This window comes from Rhinatrema bivittatum, chromosome 3, assembly GCF_901001135.1.
Source record: "Rhinatrema bivittatum chromosome 3, aRhiBiv1.1, whole genome shotgun sequence".
Classification (NCBI taxonomy): Eukaryota; Metazoa; Chordata; class Amphibia; order Gymnophiona; family Rhinatrematidae; genus Rhinatrema; species Rhinatrema bivittatum.
Window position 1 is genome coordinate 57,336,742 of NC_042617.1, and position 21,337 is coordinate 57,358,078.

A 21,337-nucleotide genomic window follows, 5' to 3' on the forward strand; every position below is an offset into this window, starting at 1 on the left:
GGTTTATAGCTGATCCTGATAAGACCACCTAATATTCTTATGGGAAAAAAAAAAACATTTGTGGGGTTTTTTCTGTTTATAAATACATTAAAACAAAGTGATCCTTTTCCCAGTTCAACCGAATTTAGGGATTAGTAAACATCACTGTTACTGATCTGCACTCATAAAGTAATACCACATTTGGATTATAGCATTACCATACAAATAGATATCTTAGATAAAATGGTAATCTTTTTACATGATAAAGTTATAAATAATGGATATTAAAAAAAAAAAAGTAAACATTACACAGAATTAGCCATAAATATTTATAAAAATCATTTTAATTAATATACAGCTTAAGTTTTTTTATTTTAATACCTAGAAAATCTCTCTAATTCAGTTTCCTTGTGGCTAATTGGAACCCCAAAACAATGTTTCTATTTTGCTAATGAAACGCTGTCAGAGTCAAGGGCTCCACTCAAACCATAGCAGCCATTCGTGCACTTAAAACGTATTCTAGATTTTTACAGAAAACTATCAGAACCACTCCAAATCAGAAAGTTGCACTGTGCATGTTTCAGATTCAGAGCTTTGTTACAGCTACTTTTGGGTGCCCATTGTATGCCAGTTTGCCAAATAATTTTGGTACGTCTACAACCAAAAAAAAAAAAAAAAAAAGGATGAAGGTGCACGCGAGGTGCTGCTAAACACAGACCATGTGCTACAGCATTTAAATTAGGGGCAGGATTAAATATTCGAGTGAGCAGGAAAATTAAATAAGCTCAGGGAGGAAGACAGGATGCAAATGATTCTAACTCACTAATGCTCGTCAACTACCATTTTGTTCCATTCTTACTGCAGCAGCAAACTGTAGTAGAAAAGGCATCTTACACTTCACTCGCATGCCAACTCTCTCTGACCCTCCAAATTTTCAAAAACAAAAAAGCCTGCTATAAGGGCAAAAGAAAAATACAATTGAAATTGTGAAAAGATGGCCAAAAGTAAAACCAAGGCGCACCGTGTTAGAACAGTGCCATCAAAAACAGTCCACCTTAAATATTTTAAAAGGTAGATTGTGGGCCAGCAATCCGGTTCAGCACTGCCAGTAAGGAAGTCAGGGTTTGATTCGCTGGCTGGCTGGAGATGCTGTGAGCACATCCAGCAAGGGTGAGAGCCTCCCCCATCACTCATCAGCAACACCTAGCAGCTAAAGTTAGGCTTCACCTGCACCTGGCTGAGGATGGTCGCTGTGACGACAGGACAGAGTCGAGTTGGGAGAGGAACATAAAAAACAGGAGCAAGCCCCTGGGTAGTTGAAAATGAAGGCTTATGACACTGTATCCCAAGAAAAGGTTGATTGTGGTTGAGTTGGAAGCCCAACAGGAGCCGGAGGAAACTGCCAGACCACAAAAAAAAAAGAAAAAACAGTTGAAGATTTTACATACACTACTTCTACTAGGAGTGGAGGAATAGCCTCGTGGTTAGAGCAGCAAGCGATGAACTAGGGAAGCCAGGGTTCAAATCCTACTGTGAGCTTGGGCAAGTCATTTCACCCTCCATTGCCTCACCTACAGAATTAGGTTGTGAGCCCCCTGGGGACAGGTTATATCTACAGTACCTGAATGTAATAATCTGGTTTGAAATGGATGAAAGAGAGAATATAAATCAAACAGATAGACACCATGCATGAGTGGTGTTTTTCTTATAAGCATATAATATATATATATAATCATAAAAGACTATAGATTAACATTTCATGCATGTCATCTGTTTAAATCCACATCAGTAGCAGATGGAAGTTGTTACTATACAAAAAACAAATTCCAAAAATCACTGTCAAGAATCTTTAACAATTTAAAGGCAGCAAACAAAAAACAGAAGGGAAAACCTCAGCCACTGGTCACACATAAGGGCTTCAAACCATCATCGGGAAAAAATTCTGAAAATTCATATCCAATGCTTTCAACGTGCAAGAATGTTTAATGTGCTTCAGAAATACCTCAAAAGTGCCATATGTGCTAACAAGAACTCAAAATGGCATGAAATCACTGTATCAGAGTGCAGCAATCGTCAATAGTCCAAAGCTAGTTAGGACCTGATATCCAAACCTTGCCAAACGTCAGTCAAAGGTGGAGTCAGAACCTGTTAGAACACAGCTGAATGCTTTTTGTGTTCCGACTGCACCTCTAATTGACCTTTGGTGAGATTTGGATATCAAGTCCTAACCAGTTTTGGACTACTAGAGATTGCTGCTCTCTAAGAGAAGCTGATTTCATACCATCTTGAGGTTTTGCTTGCACACATTGCACTTTTGGAAATGTTTCTAAGAATTTTAAACATTTCTTGCGTATTGAAAACACGGAGGGTCATATTCAGAGGCATGGAGCTGGATAACTCACTAGTTATCCAGCTAAATGAATATCTGGGCACTTACCTACATAAAATTTAGCCGGATAACTTACAGGCATTCCAGGGGTCTTTTGGGGAGGAATTATGTTACCCAGATAGGTTATCCAGCTAACACAGATAACTTATCCAGCTAAGTCTGGTCGTACAAAAGAGCTGTCCTAAAGTTAGCCAGCCAACGCTGGGCCCTGACTTTTATGGTCCAGGGTTCTCATACACAAATATTAGGGAAGAAGCACAGGACTGCTTTTATGGCCAAATCCTAAAGCAAAGCACAAAACGCTGCCAGCAGTAATTCTGCTATGGGTTCGACAGTTGCTTGGTTTTGATTGTAAATATTACTGTCCTTGACATAGGGCTTGGGGGTGGCCTACATGGAGTGGTGATTGCTTCCATGGGAAACTTGCTGGGCAGACTGGATTGACCATTTGGCGTTTTCTCTTGTCATTACTATGTATGTATGTATGTATGTATGTATGTATGTATGTAAGAGGTGGTGAAGAAAAGAACTGAAATGGAATTCAAAAGAGCGTGGAACAAACACAGAGGATTCCTGCTGGCTTGAGAATGGAAATGAAGAATTGAGGTAACTTTGCTGCTACTTATATAATTTACACATAGGCTGGTGGCCTGCATGGAGTGGCAGTTGCTACTACCTTTAACGGAAAGTAACATCGCTCTCTGCTTTGACGGTGGGGGGATGGGGAAAGGAGAATTGGATTCAGAGATAGGCAACTCTGGACCTCAACTTTTACAGTCCGGGGTACTGATACGTTGACATTTGGAAAAAGGCACAGGACTGCTTCTATAACCAAGTCCACAAGCAAAGTATGTTCAAGCATCAATGTCTGAATTATCAAGAAGGCTGCTTAGCCCATAAAAGTGTTGCTAGCAGTAATTTTGTTATGACTTTGACAATTACATGGTTTTGATTGTAAATATTACTACCCTTAGCATAAGGCCTGGGGGGAAACCTGATTGGAGCAGCAGTTACTACCATAAGAAACTTGTTGGGCAGACTGGATGGACCTGTGAGGGAGTCTACAGAAAACTCCCTCAGACCACTTTAAAGGTCTGAGGGAGTCCCTCAGACCACGTTAAGGGACCAGCCACAACTATTTGGCCTGGTCCACCTTAAATTCCAACCCAGCAAGGGATTCTGGACCCAGGGAGGATCACTTCAGCCTAGCATAAGAAGGCAGGGCCCAGAAGGGTTAGAAAGGCCCAGGGGAAGCAGGCAGGAACCCAGCATACACTAAAGCTGATGTTTTTGATGGTGTTTTGAATCAGAGCTGCAAGATGAACTGCATTTACTATCTCTTTGGTTTAGCACTGTAAATAAAAGTTCAAAGAAGGAAACAGCCAGGCTCGGCCTCCTTATTCCTCCGGGCTGTTTCCCAAGCCCAAGTTACTATATATGGTGGCAATAATGGGATCTCTTGCGTAAGTGGGAAGCACAGGCAGGAGCCCACAGCCACAACAGCAGGGAAAAAAGCCCTACAATTTTTTTTTTCCTGGGGCCTCCCAGGTCCACTCACCCAGCTGAAGCTGCAACAGACCAAGGGGGTAGCCCGTCTGGGCAGTCAGGGGTCAAGCAGTGGGACAGGCCAGCAGAGGATTTTTTTGTTGTTTTTTTCCTCTTCTCCTTCCCCCGAAGAAATATATAGTTTGGAGGCAGTATGGATGCAGGGAATATGGAATAAGTGATCTAGATTCTTGCTACAGGGCAGAAGCAATAGCAAAACACCATAGATACTCAAATTAACCAGCAGCAGGCGCTGCGAGAACAAGTTTTGCAGCAAAGTGGACAGCTAACTCAGGTAGGCCAGGCAGTGCAGACTGCCTTAACCAGACCACCTCTCTGGTCGCTAGTGTTAAAGGATAGGCCCAGTAGACAACCTGGAGCCTTTCTTAATAAACTTCAAATGAACTACCCAACTGGTGGAGTGGCCGGAAGCTTCTTGGATCACTTATTTTGGTAACCTGTTGACAGGCAGCAAATCCGGATGGAAGGGCTAGTTATGCAGACGTGAAGGCTACCATACTGGATTCCGGAGAGGGGCCTTCTGCCCTGGGGAAAGTCCCCAAAATCTTTTGCACCAACTCAAGGATGCTGAGTAGAAATGGCTATAGCCAGATGGGAAAGCGAGCCTCGAAGTGGACAATATTTTCCTCCTCAAGCAATTCGTAGGAAGCCTACACCTGGCCCTGTGATGCTGGGTAAGTCAACACTCTAAGGTTACCTTGGAGTCTCCAGTGAAGTTGGCTGGTGCCTTTTACCAAGCACAGCTCACAGCAGAGCATTTCTGTTATGCAAGAAAAACGACCGGTGTTGGATTCAAAGAATTGCACAGGGGAAGCTAAGCATGCACAGAGTGGACAAACATCAAGTTCAGAACTCCAGAAGTGTTTTCAGTGTGGACAACGAGGTCACATTGCCAAGGACTGATTTTTCAAAGACAGTAGGTTGCTGGATATCAACCTAGTGGCTTGGCCCAAACAGGGGGCTCGAGGTCACAGGAAAAAAGTAACCCATCCTGAGAGAGGTCCGGCCCCAAACTTAAACCCGCAGGTAGGCTCACACTGTGAGGAGAAAGCGCACACTCTCCGAGATAGTCCCTGGCGAGAAGATAAGGAGTCAGAGCATAGATTAACAGAGGCTCACAGCTGTAACCTGGTGGAAGGATCCGCAACCTAGACTGAGCGAGTTTGTGATCCCAGTGGAAATGGAGGAGTTCCCACACAAGCCTTGCTAGACTCAGGGAATCTTAAGGACTCTGTTCCAGAAAGACCTGGCCGAGAAAATGTCAATCGATGATAAGAAAATAGTAACCCTGGCCTGCATACATGGGAACCAGAAAGGATACCGGACCGGCCGTGTTGTAGTGACGGCCCCGGCTGGTCAGGCCAGCCAAGAGCTGGGGATACTGCCTCATCTCCCATACCCTGTGGGACTTGGACAGGACCTCCCACCGTTTGAGTTGCTCTGGGGCCATCTCACATCCAGTGTGAAGTCCCCAAACTGCAATGAATGGATCTCAGCAAGCAGGAAAAACGAGGCAAGTGTATACCACAAGTCAGCCTTTTCTTTGTTTAGGGCGAGGGAATCGGGATCCTGATCCAGGGTGGTAGGCCTGCTACAGGCAGGCACTCATTCCGGCAAGGGGGAGGCTATGTGATGAAGTCTATAGGAAACTCCCTCAGGCCACCTTATGGAACCGTCCACAGCTTTCTGGTCCCGGTCCACCTTAAGTCCCCAACCCAGCAAGGAATTCTGGGGCCAGGGAGGATCCCTTCAGCCTAGCATTAGAAGGCAGGGCCCAGAAGGGCTAGAGAGGCCGCAGGGAAGCTGCTACGTTTGATGGTGTTTTGTATCAGAGCTACATTTACAATCTCTTTGGTATAGCCCTGTAAATAAAACCACACAGAAGGAAACAACTAAATTCGGCCTCCTTATTCCTCTGGGCTGTTTCCCAAGTTACCACAGGACCATTTGGTCTTTTTCTGCTGTCATTACTATGCTAGATAAAGTTATCTGGCTAACTTTAAGATAGCCGGCTCTATTCAATAGTGCAGTTGCACTACTGTATATACCTCCAACTTTGCTAGCCAGACAGTCACTAAATATGTAACCCATTATGTATGAGTTTTCAGAAGGTTTTTTTCCCCAATGATAGGGGATGTTAGAACTAAATGTGACCAGTGGTTGTTAGGTACTGTTGGGCTCTCTGAGGTTTTCCCTTCTGTTTTTTGCTGCTTTTAAAATTTGTTAAAGATTCTTGACGGTGATTTTCGGAGTCCGTTTTTCACGTGACTTCTTCACTGGAAGTTTTTGCCTCTTTTTGATTGATTTAGATGATACAATACAACCACTATCTGGAGGTGTAAGCAAAATGAATTGGTCATTTTCTTCTAGCAATCGGGCACCAGCCGGGCAAAAAGCTGTCATTTGGCCAAGGGCTGAATGCGAACCGGGACTAGTCTAAACCGCTCTCTGGCCCACAGGAGGAGTTTTCTTTCAGACGAGATCTGAAACGCAATGGCAGGGCAGGGCAGGCTGGAGGAGCTGTCACTTCAGGTACCTATGCACCACCTGCTCGGGGGAAGAACTGGAAAGCTGCTTCCTAAAGAGAGCTAAATCCACTCTGTTTAAAAAGATAAGAATTTAGACAGTAATGCATACACATCCTAAATGTTCAATAAATAATATGGAACTACCGGCATAAATATTTGTCTAAAGAGACATAAACAGTCTGCAAGAAATCCAGCCCACCCTGCCACTCCATCCTGTCCATTTGCTCTTCATGTTTCAGAGAGGTAGGACCATTCTGGGTTTTTTCTCAATAAGAATGCATACCATAGCACAGTTTCCACTACTGTTTGGTGACTATACAGCTTCATATATTTGAATGGGCCGCATCAGGCACGCAATCTTTGAAAAATAAATACATTCTACATTTCTCTCTTACACTGTGTGCAGTGTTTGGGGAAAAAAAAAAACATGTTCCACAGTGGGGGAAGACAATAACTTTTGGCTTCCCAAGTCATCTGACATTATTTTAATTGTAACACGGTAGCAAAACAGTGACAACTGTTTATGTCTGACTGCCTAATAATTGGCCCACTTTTCTCCAGTGAGGAAGAACATTTCAAGTGTCTGGAAATAGATCAGCCCACACTTAAAGAGTGTCTAACACACGTAGTACAACAAAAATGAATATTAAAAACCACACATACTTTGGGACTGCAGCTGCTGAGCGCTGGGTGAAAATCCTCTTCTACATATTTCCTTTTAAAGTATGTGATCTTGGATGTCGTTGCTGGATTCACAAGTCCCCTGTAATGCGAGTCTGCAGCAATAAATCAGACAGGACACATGACATGTGGGTCGCCCAGGGCTCTCCAGTTCCTTTCACATGCCGAGTAACAAGGACACGCAATGATATCTTCGATGAACACAAAGCAAGTTTTGAAATGATTCCGGGCGTTGGCTTACAGGATGGGAAAGTACAAAACGAGGAGATCTGGTCATTCCACCAGACGGCAGTGGGTAGTTAGAGAGACTGCAGAGTAACAGAAAAGGATATGCTCAGGCCTAACACTGAGGGGCCAAGACAAATACTACCTCCTCCCCAACCTGCGGCCATCAGACTGAATAGTTTTCACAAAAATAAAAAAACGAAATATCTCCAGGTGCAGCCGGCTGTTTGGCGACATTCAGACTGCTCCCAGAATTGTAACGTCTTTGGGGGCTGTTTTACCTGCAGAATTCACGTCAGTTTACAAAGGGAAAAAGCTCCCTTTGAAAACTGGGTCAGAAAAAAAAAAAAAAGGTATGCGTACAGATGTGCGCCCGCTATTTTCACAGGGGAACTTTTTCCAGCAAAACGACCCGCGTATGCACGTGGACGTGTGTGCGCAAATGCTGACCCTTCCATTACACCACCCCCCCAGAAACACTTCCTCTCTCTGCACCTAAAAGCGTAAGTGTACTGGGGCCCTGCGTTGGACGTCTACGTGCAGGGAGGGTGGGCACCTTTCCGAGAACCCATTTCTGTGCATAAAACACTGTTCTGTCTGTGGGGAAATTGCCCTCTTGAAGCCCACCTGTAAGCCAATGACTTCATCCTAGTTTTATAAAAATCAGTCAAACGTCCGCAGCTGTCTGACCTGCGATGAAATGAGTGGGGGGCCAGCCCGATGGCCCTGTGACTATGCTTTCACACCAGGAGATCTGGGTCTGACTCTCTCGGGGTGGGAGGGGGATAGAGTCCCAGTCACCGCATAATAGGGACACCTGACCAGACCCGGGCTGCACGCATACCAGGTTCCAGAAGATGCCGTGCTCTGTGGTCCCTGACCAAGGACTGTTGCTGCCGTGGCTGGACTAGACAACAGGGATGAAGGGAATTAAAGTGGGGGGGGGACGACAGAAGGAGGAGGGAGTGCAGGGAAACACAAAGGGGCCGATGCAATATGGCGGCACTAAAAACGGGCATCCAAACTGGGCGCCTGTTATCCTAATGCGCCCATCCACCTCTCCTGGGTGCGTGATGCGATATGCAAAACGACAGCCGTGCTAAATGGACGTGTTAGGGGAAAATGTGCGTCCCTAGCGAGTCCGTGGCATTGGGCACCCAGGAGACGCGGCTCTGCACGCAGCCACGGGTTAGGAAAATGGACGCTGGGAAAACTGAGCGTCCATTTCCCTAACCTGACCGCGTCAAGACTTTTTTTCTTTTATCATGTTGCTGCTTTCTGTGGTTCTTCCTACTTAGTCTCGTGACGATATTAAGTTGGAAGAACCACAAAAAAAAAAAAAGTACTTTCTGCTGTTCAGTTGATGGCTTGGGCGCCTCAAGACGTATCGCCAGCTCCGGGGCTGGTGTTAATTTTTGAGGGTTAAAACGTGCGTGTCGGGCACCCGGTAATTTTTTTCATCAGGAGTACCAGGTAATGGCCTCCTCAACATGGGATTTACATGCGATGAGTGCTATTAGCTACGCACAGGTTTGGAAGCATGTTTTGGACACTCTAATCCTGTTATTACATCGGAAGTTATTCCAGCACGTCCAAAACGTGCATGCAACCGCGCGTTAAGCTGTGCCCCAGGCTGAGCACACTGTATTGTATCGGCCCCCAAAGTGGATTGTGAAGGAGAGCTTATGACACCATAGTTCCAACAGAGGCTGCTTCTAGATCAAGCTGAAAGCCCAAAGCTGCAGAAGGAGATTGCTGGGTCCAAAAAAATAAAAAAAATCGGATACATTTCAGGAGCCAGATCTGAACAGAAATCATATGGTTCAACTGCTGAACAAAACATATATTCAAAAATCTAAATGTGGATAACAAACTTTTATGAAATAGTATTAAGCTTCAAAATAAAGCTTTTTTACTACAGTAAAATAAAATATCTGTAAGCAGCAGAAATATTTTAACATAACTGAAAGAAACTATGCAATATATATTTCATGCATTTTTGTCAGACATTCTTAATTTACAGTATTCTGCATACCAGATCTATTTGATTTTAATGCCCCCAAATAGGTAGATATGCTGGTACATCGGCTAATTTCTCTCTGTATTGTGTAACAATAGTGCATGCCAGGTTACTGCACTATCACACACAAGTACAATGCAACATTAAGGAATGCTAGCCACAAGCTTTATTACACTTTTATTCCTTTAGAAGAGGACCATATGAGAGCGGCTCCTGTACCGCAGTCTCACAAGTTCCGCAATCCCACACTTCCTCCAAATGGTGAAACTCATTTCTGTGAAATTAAGGAAGACACCATCTGTTTCCCTTCAGCCCTCTTCCTCCTCCCCACCCAAGAATGGCACACTTAAAGCGGGACATGCAAAGCAGACGAGGCGATGACTGATTATGGAAACAAGTCCGGGCACTGTGCATCAGAATGTTTGCTTCTTGGATGATTAAAAAAAAAAAAAAAAAAAAGCCATGCAATATAAACACAAGCCACATAACCTTTTTAGGTTATTTCTCTCTCTCTCTCTTAAAAGCAACCCAGGTCTGGAAGCTTCAGCAGTCAGCATCTGACAGTAGAGAAGCCGAGGGGAGTAGGTGGCATACCTGCCAGGGAGTTACATGCCCTGCTGCCGGCGCGCTGCTCGTGGAGCGGAGCGGGGGCGCTGCTTTTACCGTAACACTCCGACTCCCACAGGCTCTGGTATTCGGGAATTTCCGCGGCTCCTTCAGAGGCGATGGGGTCACAAAATCTATTCATGGACAGGACCAGTGTCATTGCGTGCACCCTCAAATCTGAAACGGAAACCACAGGATAAGGTGTCAAAAACGGACATCGGCATTCTTCAAACACCAAACGCTCCAAAATGTATGAAAGCAATTCCGGTCCGGTTTCCCATAAAAAATAATAAACAAGAATCCCATTGATACAGGAATTTCTTAAGGACTTCATGCTCTACAATCAGCATCTTAATTCTTTCCTCCTAACTGCTCTTAAATGTGGTCTTCCCTGCCTTGAATCCCTTCCTGGACCTGCTCAGATTATTTTCTTACTTCATCTACAAGATGTTGCCTTTGCAGAGAAAAAGTATCAAACTCTCACTTTTTTTTTTCAAATACCCCTGGAGGTCTTCTTAGCAGGAAAGCCATTAATAACAAAAATAAAACAATCTATATGTTAAAAAGCATAAATCATGCTTACAGTTTTTAAGTGTCAATTTTCATGTTTCCCATCCTGTATTGTATCATAAGATCTTATTTTCTAACAAGATGTTCCCCATCCCCTCTCCCCCCCCCCCCAAAAAAAAAACCCAAAAAAGAGAGAAGGCCTTGGTAGCTCCTTCCGCGAGTCTGCTCGGACTAAACTGGATCTGCCTCCAGTCAAAACACCGAGAGGAAGACAGAAAATTGGCTTCTGTTTCCAGCTGATTTTCTGTCCCACAGGAGCCAAACACAACACAGACGGAGCAGGCAAAATCTTAAACAGGATCTGGGGCTTCAGGGTCGGGGGGAGGGAGGGGGATCCAGTTCCCTGCGCCCACCCTTCCCTACCTCCCTGCCCTGAGTGTCCCTCCAGCCTTCCTCGGGCTTTTCTTTTGTGTCTTTCTGACCCTTTCCTGTGACATGCTTTGCACTCTCCCTCTTTGCTCTCAGTCTGAAAAATTGTGAAGGAACGCCAGAGCTCTCGAAGCACCGCTGACTTCCTGCTGCACTTCACTTTCCCTCTGGCTGATTTACAATAAATAGGCCCGGATCTGCCACACTGAGGAAGCAAGCGCGGGTTTTCCTTGGGCTGCATTTCCTTGCTGGGTATAACATGTGTTGCCAGCGAAGAACATGGTCCACAGCACCATATATCTTCATTTGCAGTTCCCCATGGGGAGGGGACGCCTTTCCTTCCATGCCTCCCTCCCTCTGGCTTTCTAACTCCCATCCCTTGTAGCCCATCTATCTAAATGGCAGCGCTTAGCCATGGCTGACAGTCTGTGACCTCCTTCTAGAGCCTGGTTCACAATGCACCCCGAAATATAGCCAAACAGGCCTGGTTTACCCAATGACAGAAACTCCGCAACCACAGCATCAGCAGCCGCAGCTGAGAACAGAAGCTGGGCTTGAGGACTACCCCCAGAGTCTCCCGCATGGCACTGCCACCGCAAGGGCTCATAGGGATGTGCACTTTTATTATACTGAGTTTTGTCTTGCTTTGCTTTAGCAGGTGCTATTTTGATACAGTGCACAGTAAAAATCCCCAAAATAGCATGCACTAAATTTCAAAACAGCTGGCACTAAAATGAAAGTAAACTGAAAAAAAAAAAAAAGAGAAAAATGTTCACCCTCCACATGCAGCCTCGATAATGAAACTTATCTTGACATTCTTCCTGCATGGAATGACTTTCTTGGGTTAAATCACTCTCACCCTGCTAACCTCCTGATTAAAAGGACGAGATCTGTCCTGTTTCCTTTGGTTTATTTTTTCTTTCCAAGTGTTCAGGAACCATAACACGAGAGGAATTCAGCTAGGGAAAAGCCCAATCATCAGCATAAATTATAGTTTTGAAAAATGTTTTGTTGTTGACAATGCTTCATTATGCACGGGTCCTACTGCTATGCTCTAAGATCTGCAGCTGAGTTGATTGATTTATCCTGGTTCGTCAAAAATGGCAGGAGACACATAGGGCTATGATCACGTGATCAACCACTGTACTGCATTTGTACGGGGGGGTGTCGGCTAAGGGAAGACCTGGATCGGGTGCTTCAGACCGATCACCTTTCATTCGCTGGCAGCACTTCAGCGGCAGAGAGTGAAAAAAAAAAAAACAAAACCGAGCTGCTATTTTGCTAACAAAAGAATTCTCTATTCGGTACACCTCTTATGTCCGGATCACAGTAGCGCCAGACATTTTGCCCTTGGAGAGCCGAGAGAAGCTGCTGGGTTTCAGCCCTTTGAAGCCGGCAGCAGAAACGCGTGACATGCTTCTTCCCACCAGACCCTAATCCTTTTGCTGCCTTGTAAGTCAGTTGCCGTTAATGAGGACCATATATGGCTGCCGGACAGGATGCACACCGCAGAACTTGTGTTCTGGAGACAGGATGAGCGGATCCTGCCCGCATGAGACCGACACAAAGGGACCTTGGTGGCAAGGGGGGGGGGGGGGGGGGGGGGAGGGTGGAAAGAGCACAGATCAAGTAAGGCCTGTGATGATCATAGCACGGTAGGCATGCACAGCAGGTGGTGCTTTTCTGTCATCTCCTGTGTTTATTCTGAATGGACCCTTCCATGACCCACGTAAGAATCAACAAAACTATTCACATTTAAGCAGAAACGGTGAAACGAAAAGACAGAAGGGGGGGGGGGGGAAGGGAGATTCTCTGAATAAGCATTTCAAAAAACACCTTTAATATTCAAAAGCCTCTTAACTAAAGATGGATTTACATCTATCTATATTTTTTTGAGCGTAATTTCCTAGGTACTTAAAATGCACAAATGCTGAGATCGCCACAGTCATATACGAGCTGCTTTCTCACCAGGGTTACTTTATTAACTCTATTCACTTCTACCCACTGAAGAAAGCGCACTGTACGCTGCAAAAAAAAAAAAAAAAAAAAAAAGCTTATTGGAACAAATTATCTTGCTACGCCCGTATATTTTCTTTTAAGACAAATAGCCGCGATCTTTCTTTCGCAAGTTTCCTTCTAAGGAAAATAAACAGCAAAAGGTAGGATTCCAAGAAAATGACTCCCGGCCCTCCAAAACTGGATCCACACATGCAGAATCCCTTAGCAGAATAACCTTTCTAGCAAAACTCACTTCCCCAATCTACAAAAAAAAAAAAAAAAAAACAACCTCTGTCAAATTGTCTTTCCCTATACATAATTTGCCGGTGAAATCCATCTTTCCTTTCAATTCCAAATTGATCTAGTGAGTAGATTTTTTTTTTTTAAATAACTTCGCCAGGAGGATGAACTTCAGTAAATGTTAATCCTGCCAAAAAAAAGCCGTTATCGCGTAGTTTCTTCTTTCATACAAGCCCTAGGTGAAAAACAGAAGGCGGAGGATTCAGAGGCTTCGCCTTCAGTGCATGCAGGACGGGAGTTAACCATCCCTGCCAAAAAAAAAAGAAAGGGAGATCCTGAAGCATGAAACCGGTTCCTCTTTGGAGAGGAGACGCGGCAGGGGGAGGGGAGCCTTCTGCTTGAGTCTAAATAAAGGCAATTTGGCTAATGTTCAGTAATTAAAGCTGAAACTCATTTAGCTCACTTGCATCATGCTGCGCCTGCCCCCGCAAAGAAACATGTCCAAACAGTGGTGCCCTTCCTCCTGGGGTTGCCACTTCAGCCCCGGTAAACCAAATAGGCAGATCCGGCTTTGCTTGTGCCCCATTTCTTGTAATTCTGATTTTTTTTTCCCATCGAAATCCCTAAAAAAAAAAAAACTGGTCCGAACTACAACTCCATGCATGCACTGGAGCAAAAAAACAAAACAAAACAGGACTGCATCAGCCGGATCGGTTGGCCAGAAGTGAGGTGAGCTAGCAGTCCTACCACCTCCTTCTCCTCCCCCTCCTTGATATGCTCTCCTAAAAATATGTCTTCCCGGACTAAGGACACATTTTAGTCCACGTCTTCCCCCTTCCCACTCCGAGAATCAGTGGAGCCAAACAGGACCCATGCCATGCCCTCCCACAGTGGGCATCACTGTTTCCAAAGACGTCAGGCAGGCCAGGGCTACTGCTCGTTCCCTCGCTCTCCCGATCACTGCAAACCCTTCCCCCTGCCAGGCAGGCTCAGCCTGAAAGAGAAATCCCCGCGCTCCTCCCCAACGCGCCTCAGTGATCTGTCAGGACAAGCAGTGCCCGAGGCTGCAGAATCGCACCCCCCTCCCTCCTGGACGGTAAAATGCCGTGCGGGGTGAAGCTTTACCCCCAGATGGGCATGCACGGTGCAGAACCGCCGAAAGTCTCGCCATACTGATCCCAGAAGAAAACCCACAAACCCACATGCCAGGCTCTCTCTTACCGCTTCCGTGTCCTGCAGCTTCAGAGGAAGGCGCCAGACAGCCAGCTGCCGGGGCACATTGCTGAGATGCAGGGCACCACGTCCTTTCACCTCCACTGGTTCTCCCCGACGGTTATGGAAATAATGACGGGTTTAGGCTAGGAGCGAGCGTGTGAAAACCAGTAAATCCCGTCTTACATTTCCCTCTGGATTTAATGCCCCCCCCCAAAAAAAAAACCCCAACCCAAAAAAACTCAGTGTTCCCCCATGGTCAGCGGGAATATAAAAAGTGAATCTTAAAAAGATGAAAAATATATTACAATCAAAACCACGGGAAGAGGAATACTCTAGAAACGCTGCCACAATAATTGCAAGACTCAAGCTGATTCCATTCAAAAAAAAATCCAAGACAGCTGTCAGAGTTCCAGTAGCAGCGGCAGCAGCAGCAGCATTAGAGAATCAGCCACGCAATAAAAAAAAACAAAAAACAAGAAGAAGAAGCCCTCAACCCCGGGCCCAAATGCAAGCTTTATACCGAGTCCAGCAACCTTATACCCATTCTCGCTGGTCCCCTGCCGCTTAAAGCAACTTTCGAACCGACAAAGGCAGCAGCTGCCCTGGCCGGCGGGGGCGCGGTCACTGAGCCCTCCGCGCGCCCTTTGCTGCTCCCCCCCCCCAGCGGATCTCTGCACATTCCACAGCAAAAGAAGGCAGCAAGAGCTACGCGTTTCCTTGGCAGGACTTAGCTCCCCCTTTCCATGCCGCTTCACTTAACCCGGCTCCTGCTGCCAATCATTCCCTCAACCGGGAGGGGGGTGCTCTGAAAAAATAAACCCTTACTACCTCCCCCCCCCCCCGCAAAGCCCTGCTGGAACTGATCCAATTCGCCTCCAAGGAAGAGACAAATATGCCTTTCTCCACATGGTGAAAACGGCCATAAGATTAAGAAACGGTGGGGGAGGGGGGAGCCTTGCATTTTAAAATATTCGAATTATGTTCAAATCAAATGATCACAATTGCCACAATAAAAAAAAAAGGAACTGTCCAAACCCCAACCTTTCTCTATTTTTTGACATCGAGACCTTTTGTTATCGTACATTCAAACTTGCTTGGAGATTGGGCCCCATTTAGCTAGATTTACAATGATTGCAATCAATTCATGTAAAGTCATAATGATACAGATGTATATATAGTTAGTCAAGCCTACTGGTAAAAATTTAGTAGTTATCAAGGGTGTTTCTTCGTAGATACAGAATGGGAGAAAATACTTGGTGAAACAACTGATTGATTTATTTCTTTTTTAACTTATTTCTTGCAATTCAACAACAAATGCCCCCCAGATGATTTGCTATAGCAAAAATCAGTGCAAATAATACCCTAGCAAATGCTGGCCCCCTAGAACCCTTGCTAGTGAAATTAGGCCTATATACTAGTAGTGACCACAACCCTTTAAGCCTCCTTGGAAAGTTTCCTTACAAATTAATTAAAATGTTTAAAATCCATGATTGCATTATTTACATGGATTGATTTATCAATAAACTGCAATTACACTGCTCATATCAAGTTAAATAACTATCAAACTGAAAAACCTAATGAGCTCTAGAAAGCAAATTAGGCATACAAAACAAACACCATAAAATATCTAATTACATGTACTGAGAAGCACCAGGAAGCATCTATCCAAGAAGTTAGGGTAACTTCCATCTCCTTGATTTATTAAGCCCAATTCATATCATATTTAAACTATAAATGGATTATTATCAGCATGCAAGTTAGAATACCAGTTTTCAAGCCTGTTGCCTGATCTGGTGGTTCAACATCCAGTTGGGTTTTCAGGATATCTATAGTGAACAGGCATGAGATTTCGCTGCAGATACTGGGTTGCCACATGTTCTACATTTATCACATGCCTCTTCATTGTGGCTATCCTGAAAACTTGACAGTCTGGGGGGAAGGTTACTGGGACAGATATGGGAACCAGAACAAAGTTGTCAGTGTGAAGAAGAGTGAAGTTAGAACTCACAGCAAAGCAATCTGTTTAATTAAGAAGTGAGTAAGAATGATGATACAATCGAAGGTTTTCAGAGTTAATGATGAAAAAAATCAATAAACTAATTTATTCAAAATGTGACATGTAAACCCAATCATTCATTTAACTGCAATGAATCTGTTGCTTCGTTCAGTCCTCCTACATATAAAGTGCCCAAAAGCAGAAAGCCAGAACCTTTCTTAGCATGCTAACTTCTTGAGTTTTTGTCACCCCCCCCCCCCCCCTCTCTCTTCTTGAATTTGGCATAAACTCTGTGCCTTGAAAGGAAATACCTTGGCACTTCACCAACATGCATCATATGACAATCTTTTGCTGTGGGAAAGCCCCATCTTTCTTTTTTTTCCTGTTGTTTCCAGGGGAGGGGATGAGGAGGAAGATCACCATTTACTAAAACATTAATTCTCTGCCATTCAGAGGAGAACAAAAAGTTAAGTATAGGAATAAAAAAAACTCTAAGGGATGGGTCCAAATAACCACCACCAGTCTATTATTTTGAAGAAAGAGAAGTACCATAGGTTGCATATCTCCAGACATAGATGGTCATTTACGTGGTGCAGGAATTCTCCAAAACCGAGGCCTACTAGTATCATGTGGGAATAACTAATAACTAATAGGCCCATCGATATGCATTTGCATGTTGCGGGCGCTATTAGTTTCGGAGAGGGGGGGGGGGGTTGGCCGCGTGTTTCCCACGTGCTATTACCCCTTACTGTATAAGGGGTAAAAATAGCGTGTCGAAAACGCGCGTCCAAGCGGGGGCTAACAGTACGCTCGGCCGAGTGCAGCATACTGAATTGGCCCGATTGTATGTTTATCGACCAATGGTACAACCATGATTAGCTCAGATTGACAAGGAACATTACAGAAACCAGGTCTAAATAGAAATCATATTTATAATTTGATACTGGAGTTTTAAAATGCAGTTGAGACAAAGGCTTCACAACAGAACTACAATCAAATCAGCTATTGCAATTGATACAGTAAAATAAGATTAACACCTGCAAGCAGCTGAAATATTTTGGTCAGTTAATATATACACAGCTTCTGGGACTGAAAGTGAGATTAGGCAACAGATTTGTTGTAATGTTAATTAGAATTATTTTATGCAACTTTTTCAAGCACTCATAATGAGGAACTTTGCTTCAAGTATTTATCTGATAACAGCCATGCTGGGTTTTTATTTTTAACATCAGAGCCACCCAGCTGAGGTTGGCATGCATCTGGAGGATAAGGAACATCAGCTAATTTGTCCCTGTATTGTGTTACAATCATGTGTGACATGCTGCAACAGCGTGTCTACACAGTAGGATAGTGTGACACCATACTAATAATAGGAATGCTAGCCAAAAAGGGTTTGTTTTTTTTGTGCTTTTATCCCTTTATCTTATAATGAAGCTCTTTACCGCAGTCTCACAAATTCAGCAATCCCACACTTCCTCCAAATGATGAAATTCATTTTTTAATCACTTTTTTGAATACTATAAAGGTTTTCTCCTATTTTGTGTCTATAGGAAAATGCTTAGATAGGGCCCTAAGTTTGCCATTTGGTTTGTGTTTTTATATCCCTTAGAATGGCAGACTTAAAGTAGGATGTGTGTTTGATCCAGACTCGTAGAAGCCTTTAGCGGACTAAAAAGCGTCTCACTGCAAAATTCACTTCTCAGATCTACAAGAAGTGAGTTGAGAGGAAAAAAAAAAAAAGACAGCAGTCCTCTTCCTGTTTATTTATCAGATCTTCCTTCCCCCGAGATTCCTTGCTGGTGAAATCCCTTTTTCATCTCAGTTCCAAATTGATCTTGTTAGGGGCTGTTTTTAATAAACAGCTTAGTAAGGAGAATGACAACTGCAATGTAAGTGAATTTTAATTGCACACTTAAAAACCATTATGCATAACTTCTGCATTCAGACAAGCCCTAGGTGAAAAACAGAAGGTGGAGGATTTGGTAGCTTCACCTTTAGTGTATGCAAGAGTTAACCATTCCTGCCAAAAAAAAAAAATAGGGAGATCCTGAAGCATGAAACCAGTTCCTCTTAGGAGCGGAGACGCGGCAGGGGGAAGGGAGCCTTCTGCTTGAGTCTAAATAAAGGTTATTTGGATCATATTCAGTAATGTAACTGAGATGTACTTGACTTCAATTGTATTATTTCATGATACACCCTCCCTTTATCGACAAAAAAAGCATTTTTACAAACAGAGGTACCTTTTCTCTTCATCTCCTGAAAATCTCTCCCCCCCCGGAATCTGAAAACAGAGGATCACTTCAGTGCACATCCTTCCTCCTCTTCCCACACTAAGAACCAATGCAACCAAACGGAGCCCGCGACTCCGCCGGCTCCTGTGCAGAGCAGAGAGGGCACCACGCTTTTTTTTTTTTTTTTTTTTTTGCAGAGATGTCAGGAAAGTGTCACTGCTCGTTTCCTTGCTGGCCTTCCCCTGCCGCGTAGTCTCGGCCTCAGAGAGAAATCCCCCCCAAAAGGTCCCCCGCCCGTGCTCTGCCGTGTCTTGCTGATCGGTCAGAGCAGAAGAGAAATTGCAGCTCCTTTTCCAAGAAAGACCCTGCGTTTCCTGTGAGTGGCTGTGAATTACAGGCGTATATTATCCTACTCAAACTGGGAGCTGAATCAAGAAGCAGATGCATGCAGTGCTCTGTCTGAAACACCCCCCCCCCCCTTTTTTTTTTTTTCCTTTCGCCTGCCACATGCCAGGCTCTCTCTTACCGCTTCTGTGTCCTGCAGCCTCAGAAGAAGGCACCAGACAACGAGCTCCTGGGAGGCATTGCAGAGAGATGCAGGGCACCACGTCCTTTCACCTCCACTAACTCTCCCCGACGGTTATGGTAATGATGGGTTTAGGCTAGCAGTGAGCGTGTGAAAACCAGTAAATCCTGTCTTACATTTCCCTCTGGATTTAATAGGAGAAATTTCAGTATGCCCCCAGGGTTAGAGAGTGAATATGACAAGCACATTTCTTTTTTTTTTTTTTTTTTAACAAGAACTCCATGCATTTTCTTTCTTCTTTGTTGCTTTTTTTGCCACCTTCTGTCAGCACTGATCTATTACTAGATAGGCAGACTCGCCACTGACATTTTCAGGACCCTGTTAGGATTTGTAGTTTTATTTTTCTAGATAAGCATTACTTTCTTCTATTAGGAGCTTTTTCTTCAACCCCATGCTTTTTTTTTTTTTTTTTTACTTCTCCGTTTACTGCTTGTAATGCTTCCATCCTGCCCTTTGCCATGGCTTTTAATTATGATTAGATGATAGGTTACAGATGTTTCTGCAAAGCCTCACAGTTAATTTGCCTTTGAACGTAATGTGAATAATACAGACATGCTGGTTATACTGTAACATGGCCTGTAGGTGTAGGAAAAGCTGGGACCAACCAAAACTGAGCCCAGACCATAGAGCTGTAACCCCTGGGCTGAAGTCCTCAATTAAGTCTCCAAGGGCACGCCTTTTTTTTTAATCCCTGTGCTCACTAAGGAGTGAATTTTAAAAATACAGCGCCCGCCAAAGCCCGGAGAGCCACGCAGAAGTCATGCCGGCACGCGCGGCACAGGTTTTAAAAGGTGCTGATGTACGCGAGTATCTTACGCTACGCGCACACCTTTTTTTTTTTTTCTGAACAGGGGGCGAGGTGTGGGCATTCCAGGATTTATGAATGAAACCAGTGTGTAAATATTCAGTTGCGCAAGCACGCGCCCCCGGTCCCCTACCACGTAACTTTACTTCTGCCATGGATGGCGTGTAAGTCCTAAAACAAAAAAACAAAAAACAAACTAGGCTAGTCAGCCGGGTTTTAAGGGTAGGGGCTAACTGGGTAAAAGGGAGGCTAATTAACTGGGGGGGGGGGGGGTTAGGAAGTTCTATCCTTTATCTGGATGAACTGGGAACGAACTGGGGAAACTGGTAATTGCGTGGGCACACTTATCTACTAAAATCCCCCTCTTATGTGGTAGAGGCGGCATTTGCGCATGTGTTCATTCATATAAAACTGTGTGCACATGTGTAAAAGTGATTTAATCTGATTTTTTATTCCTTATGTTATCCCAATTTCAGGGGTAGTTTTGAAACTCTCTTCCAGAAATGGTGGATATAACACTTGAATTGGTCTAGATAACATAACTCAAATTCCCATTAGACGTCTTGAATAGACTTCTTAAATCTTATCCAGCCTCCTCCCAGAAAATCTTGATGATAGCTAGTGGTTAACACTGGATGGATGCCACACTTCTCCTTACTTCCTACATCTCTCTTTCTCCAAGGAGCGATATTGAAGGGTCACAGAATCTCTCTGGATGAGAGACTCCTCTGGAAAAACTCTTCTTCCGATGATAGTACTTAAATTCCCTTGGCCATGAGAATTCAATCAAAAGTAAAACCCAATTTTCAATATCCAGAGCAAAAGAAGGAAGGATGGATGAAACCTTTCTTCAATGCAAATTCCAAAAATAGGAAATAATGTTACCTAAAAATGGGAAGAAGCCAGCCTTTCTAGCTTTCTAACCCAGTAAGGCCCAAGGGCCTTCTTTCCCAAAAATAAGAGAAACAAAAACAAGATCAGGAACTGCACCATCCTGCCTCCTAAAGGTCCAACTGAAAATCCACATCCCAAGATGGTGTCTCTGGCTTTTATAGAACCAGGACATTATCAATACAGCAGCCCACATGGGGGAGCTGTTAAACAACCTGGTCTACTTCTCTTCGATCTACACAGATGGAAGATTTCTCTTAGTAGAGACCTACTAGGTCTCTGTGTCTATCCTGTCTCTGTGATATGTCTACCCTGTCTCTGTTCTTGGTTCAGGTTCACCCAAGACCTGTCCAGGTCTTGGGAATGCCATACTTCCTTTCTTCTTGGCAGTCATAGTTATACTTGATCGGTATAGGATGGTCAAGATGTTTCTTAAAGGAGA

The 21,337-nt window shown here is 44.2% G+C and overlaps 1 protein-coding gene across 1 annotated transcript in view; it reads right to left on the reverse strand.

Moving 5' to 3' along the window:
- The window catches only part of SERTAD4 (SERTA domain containing 4), a 31,254-nt gene extending 11,985 nt beyond the window's left edge, over positions 1 to 19,269 (reverse strand). The window contains exons 1-3 of the mRNA XM_029593289.1: positions 19,140 to 19,269; positions 9,983 to 10,171; positions 7,126 to 7,238 (exon numbers count right to left, since the gene is read on the reverse strand). Coding sequence (XP_029449149.1) covers positions 7,126 to 7,238; positions 9,983 to 10,154 — 285 coding nt within the window. The 5' untranslated portion in view covers positions 10,155 to 10,171; positions 19,140 to 19,269. The remainder of the gene's footprint in view (positions 1 to 7,125; positions 7,239 to 9,982; positions 10,172 to 19,139) is intronic.
- Positions 19,270 to 21,337: the final 2,068 nt, after the last annotated feature.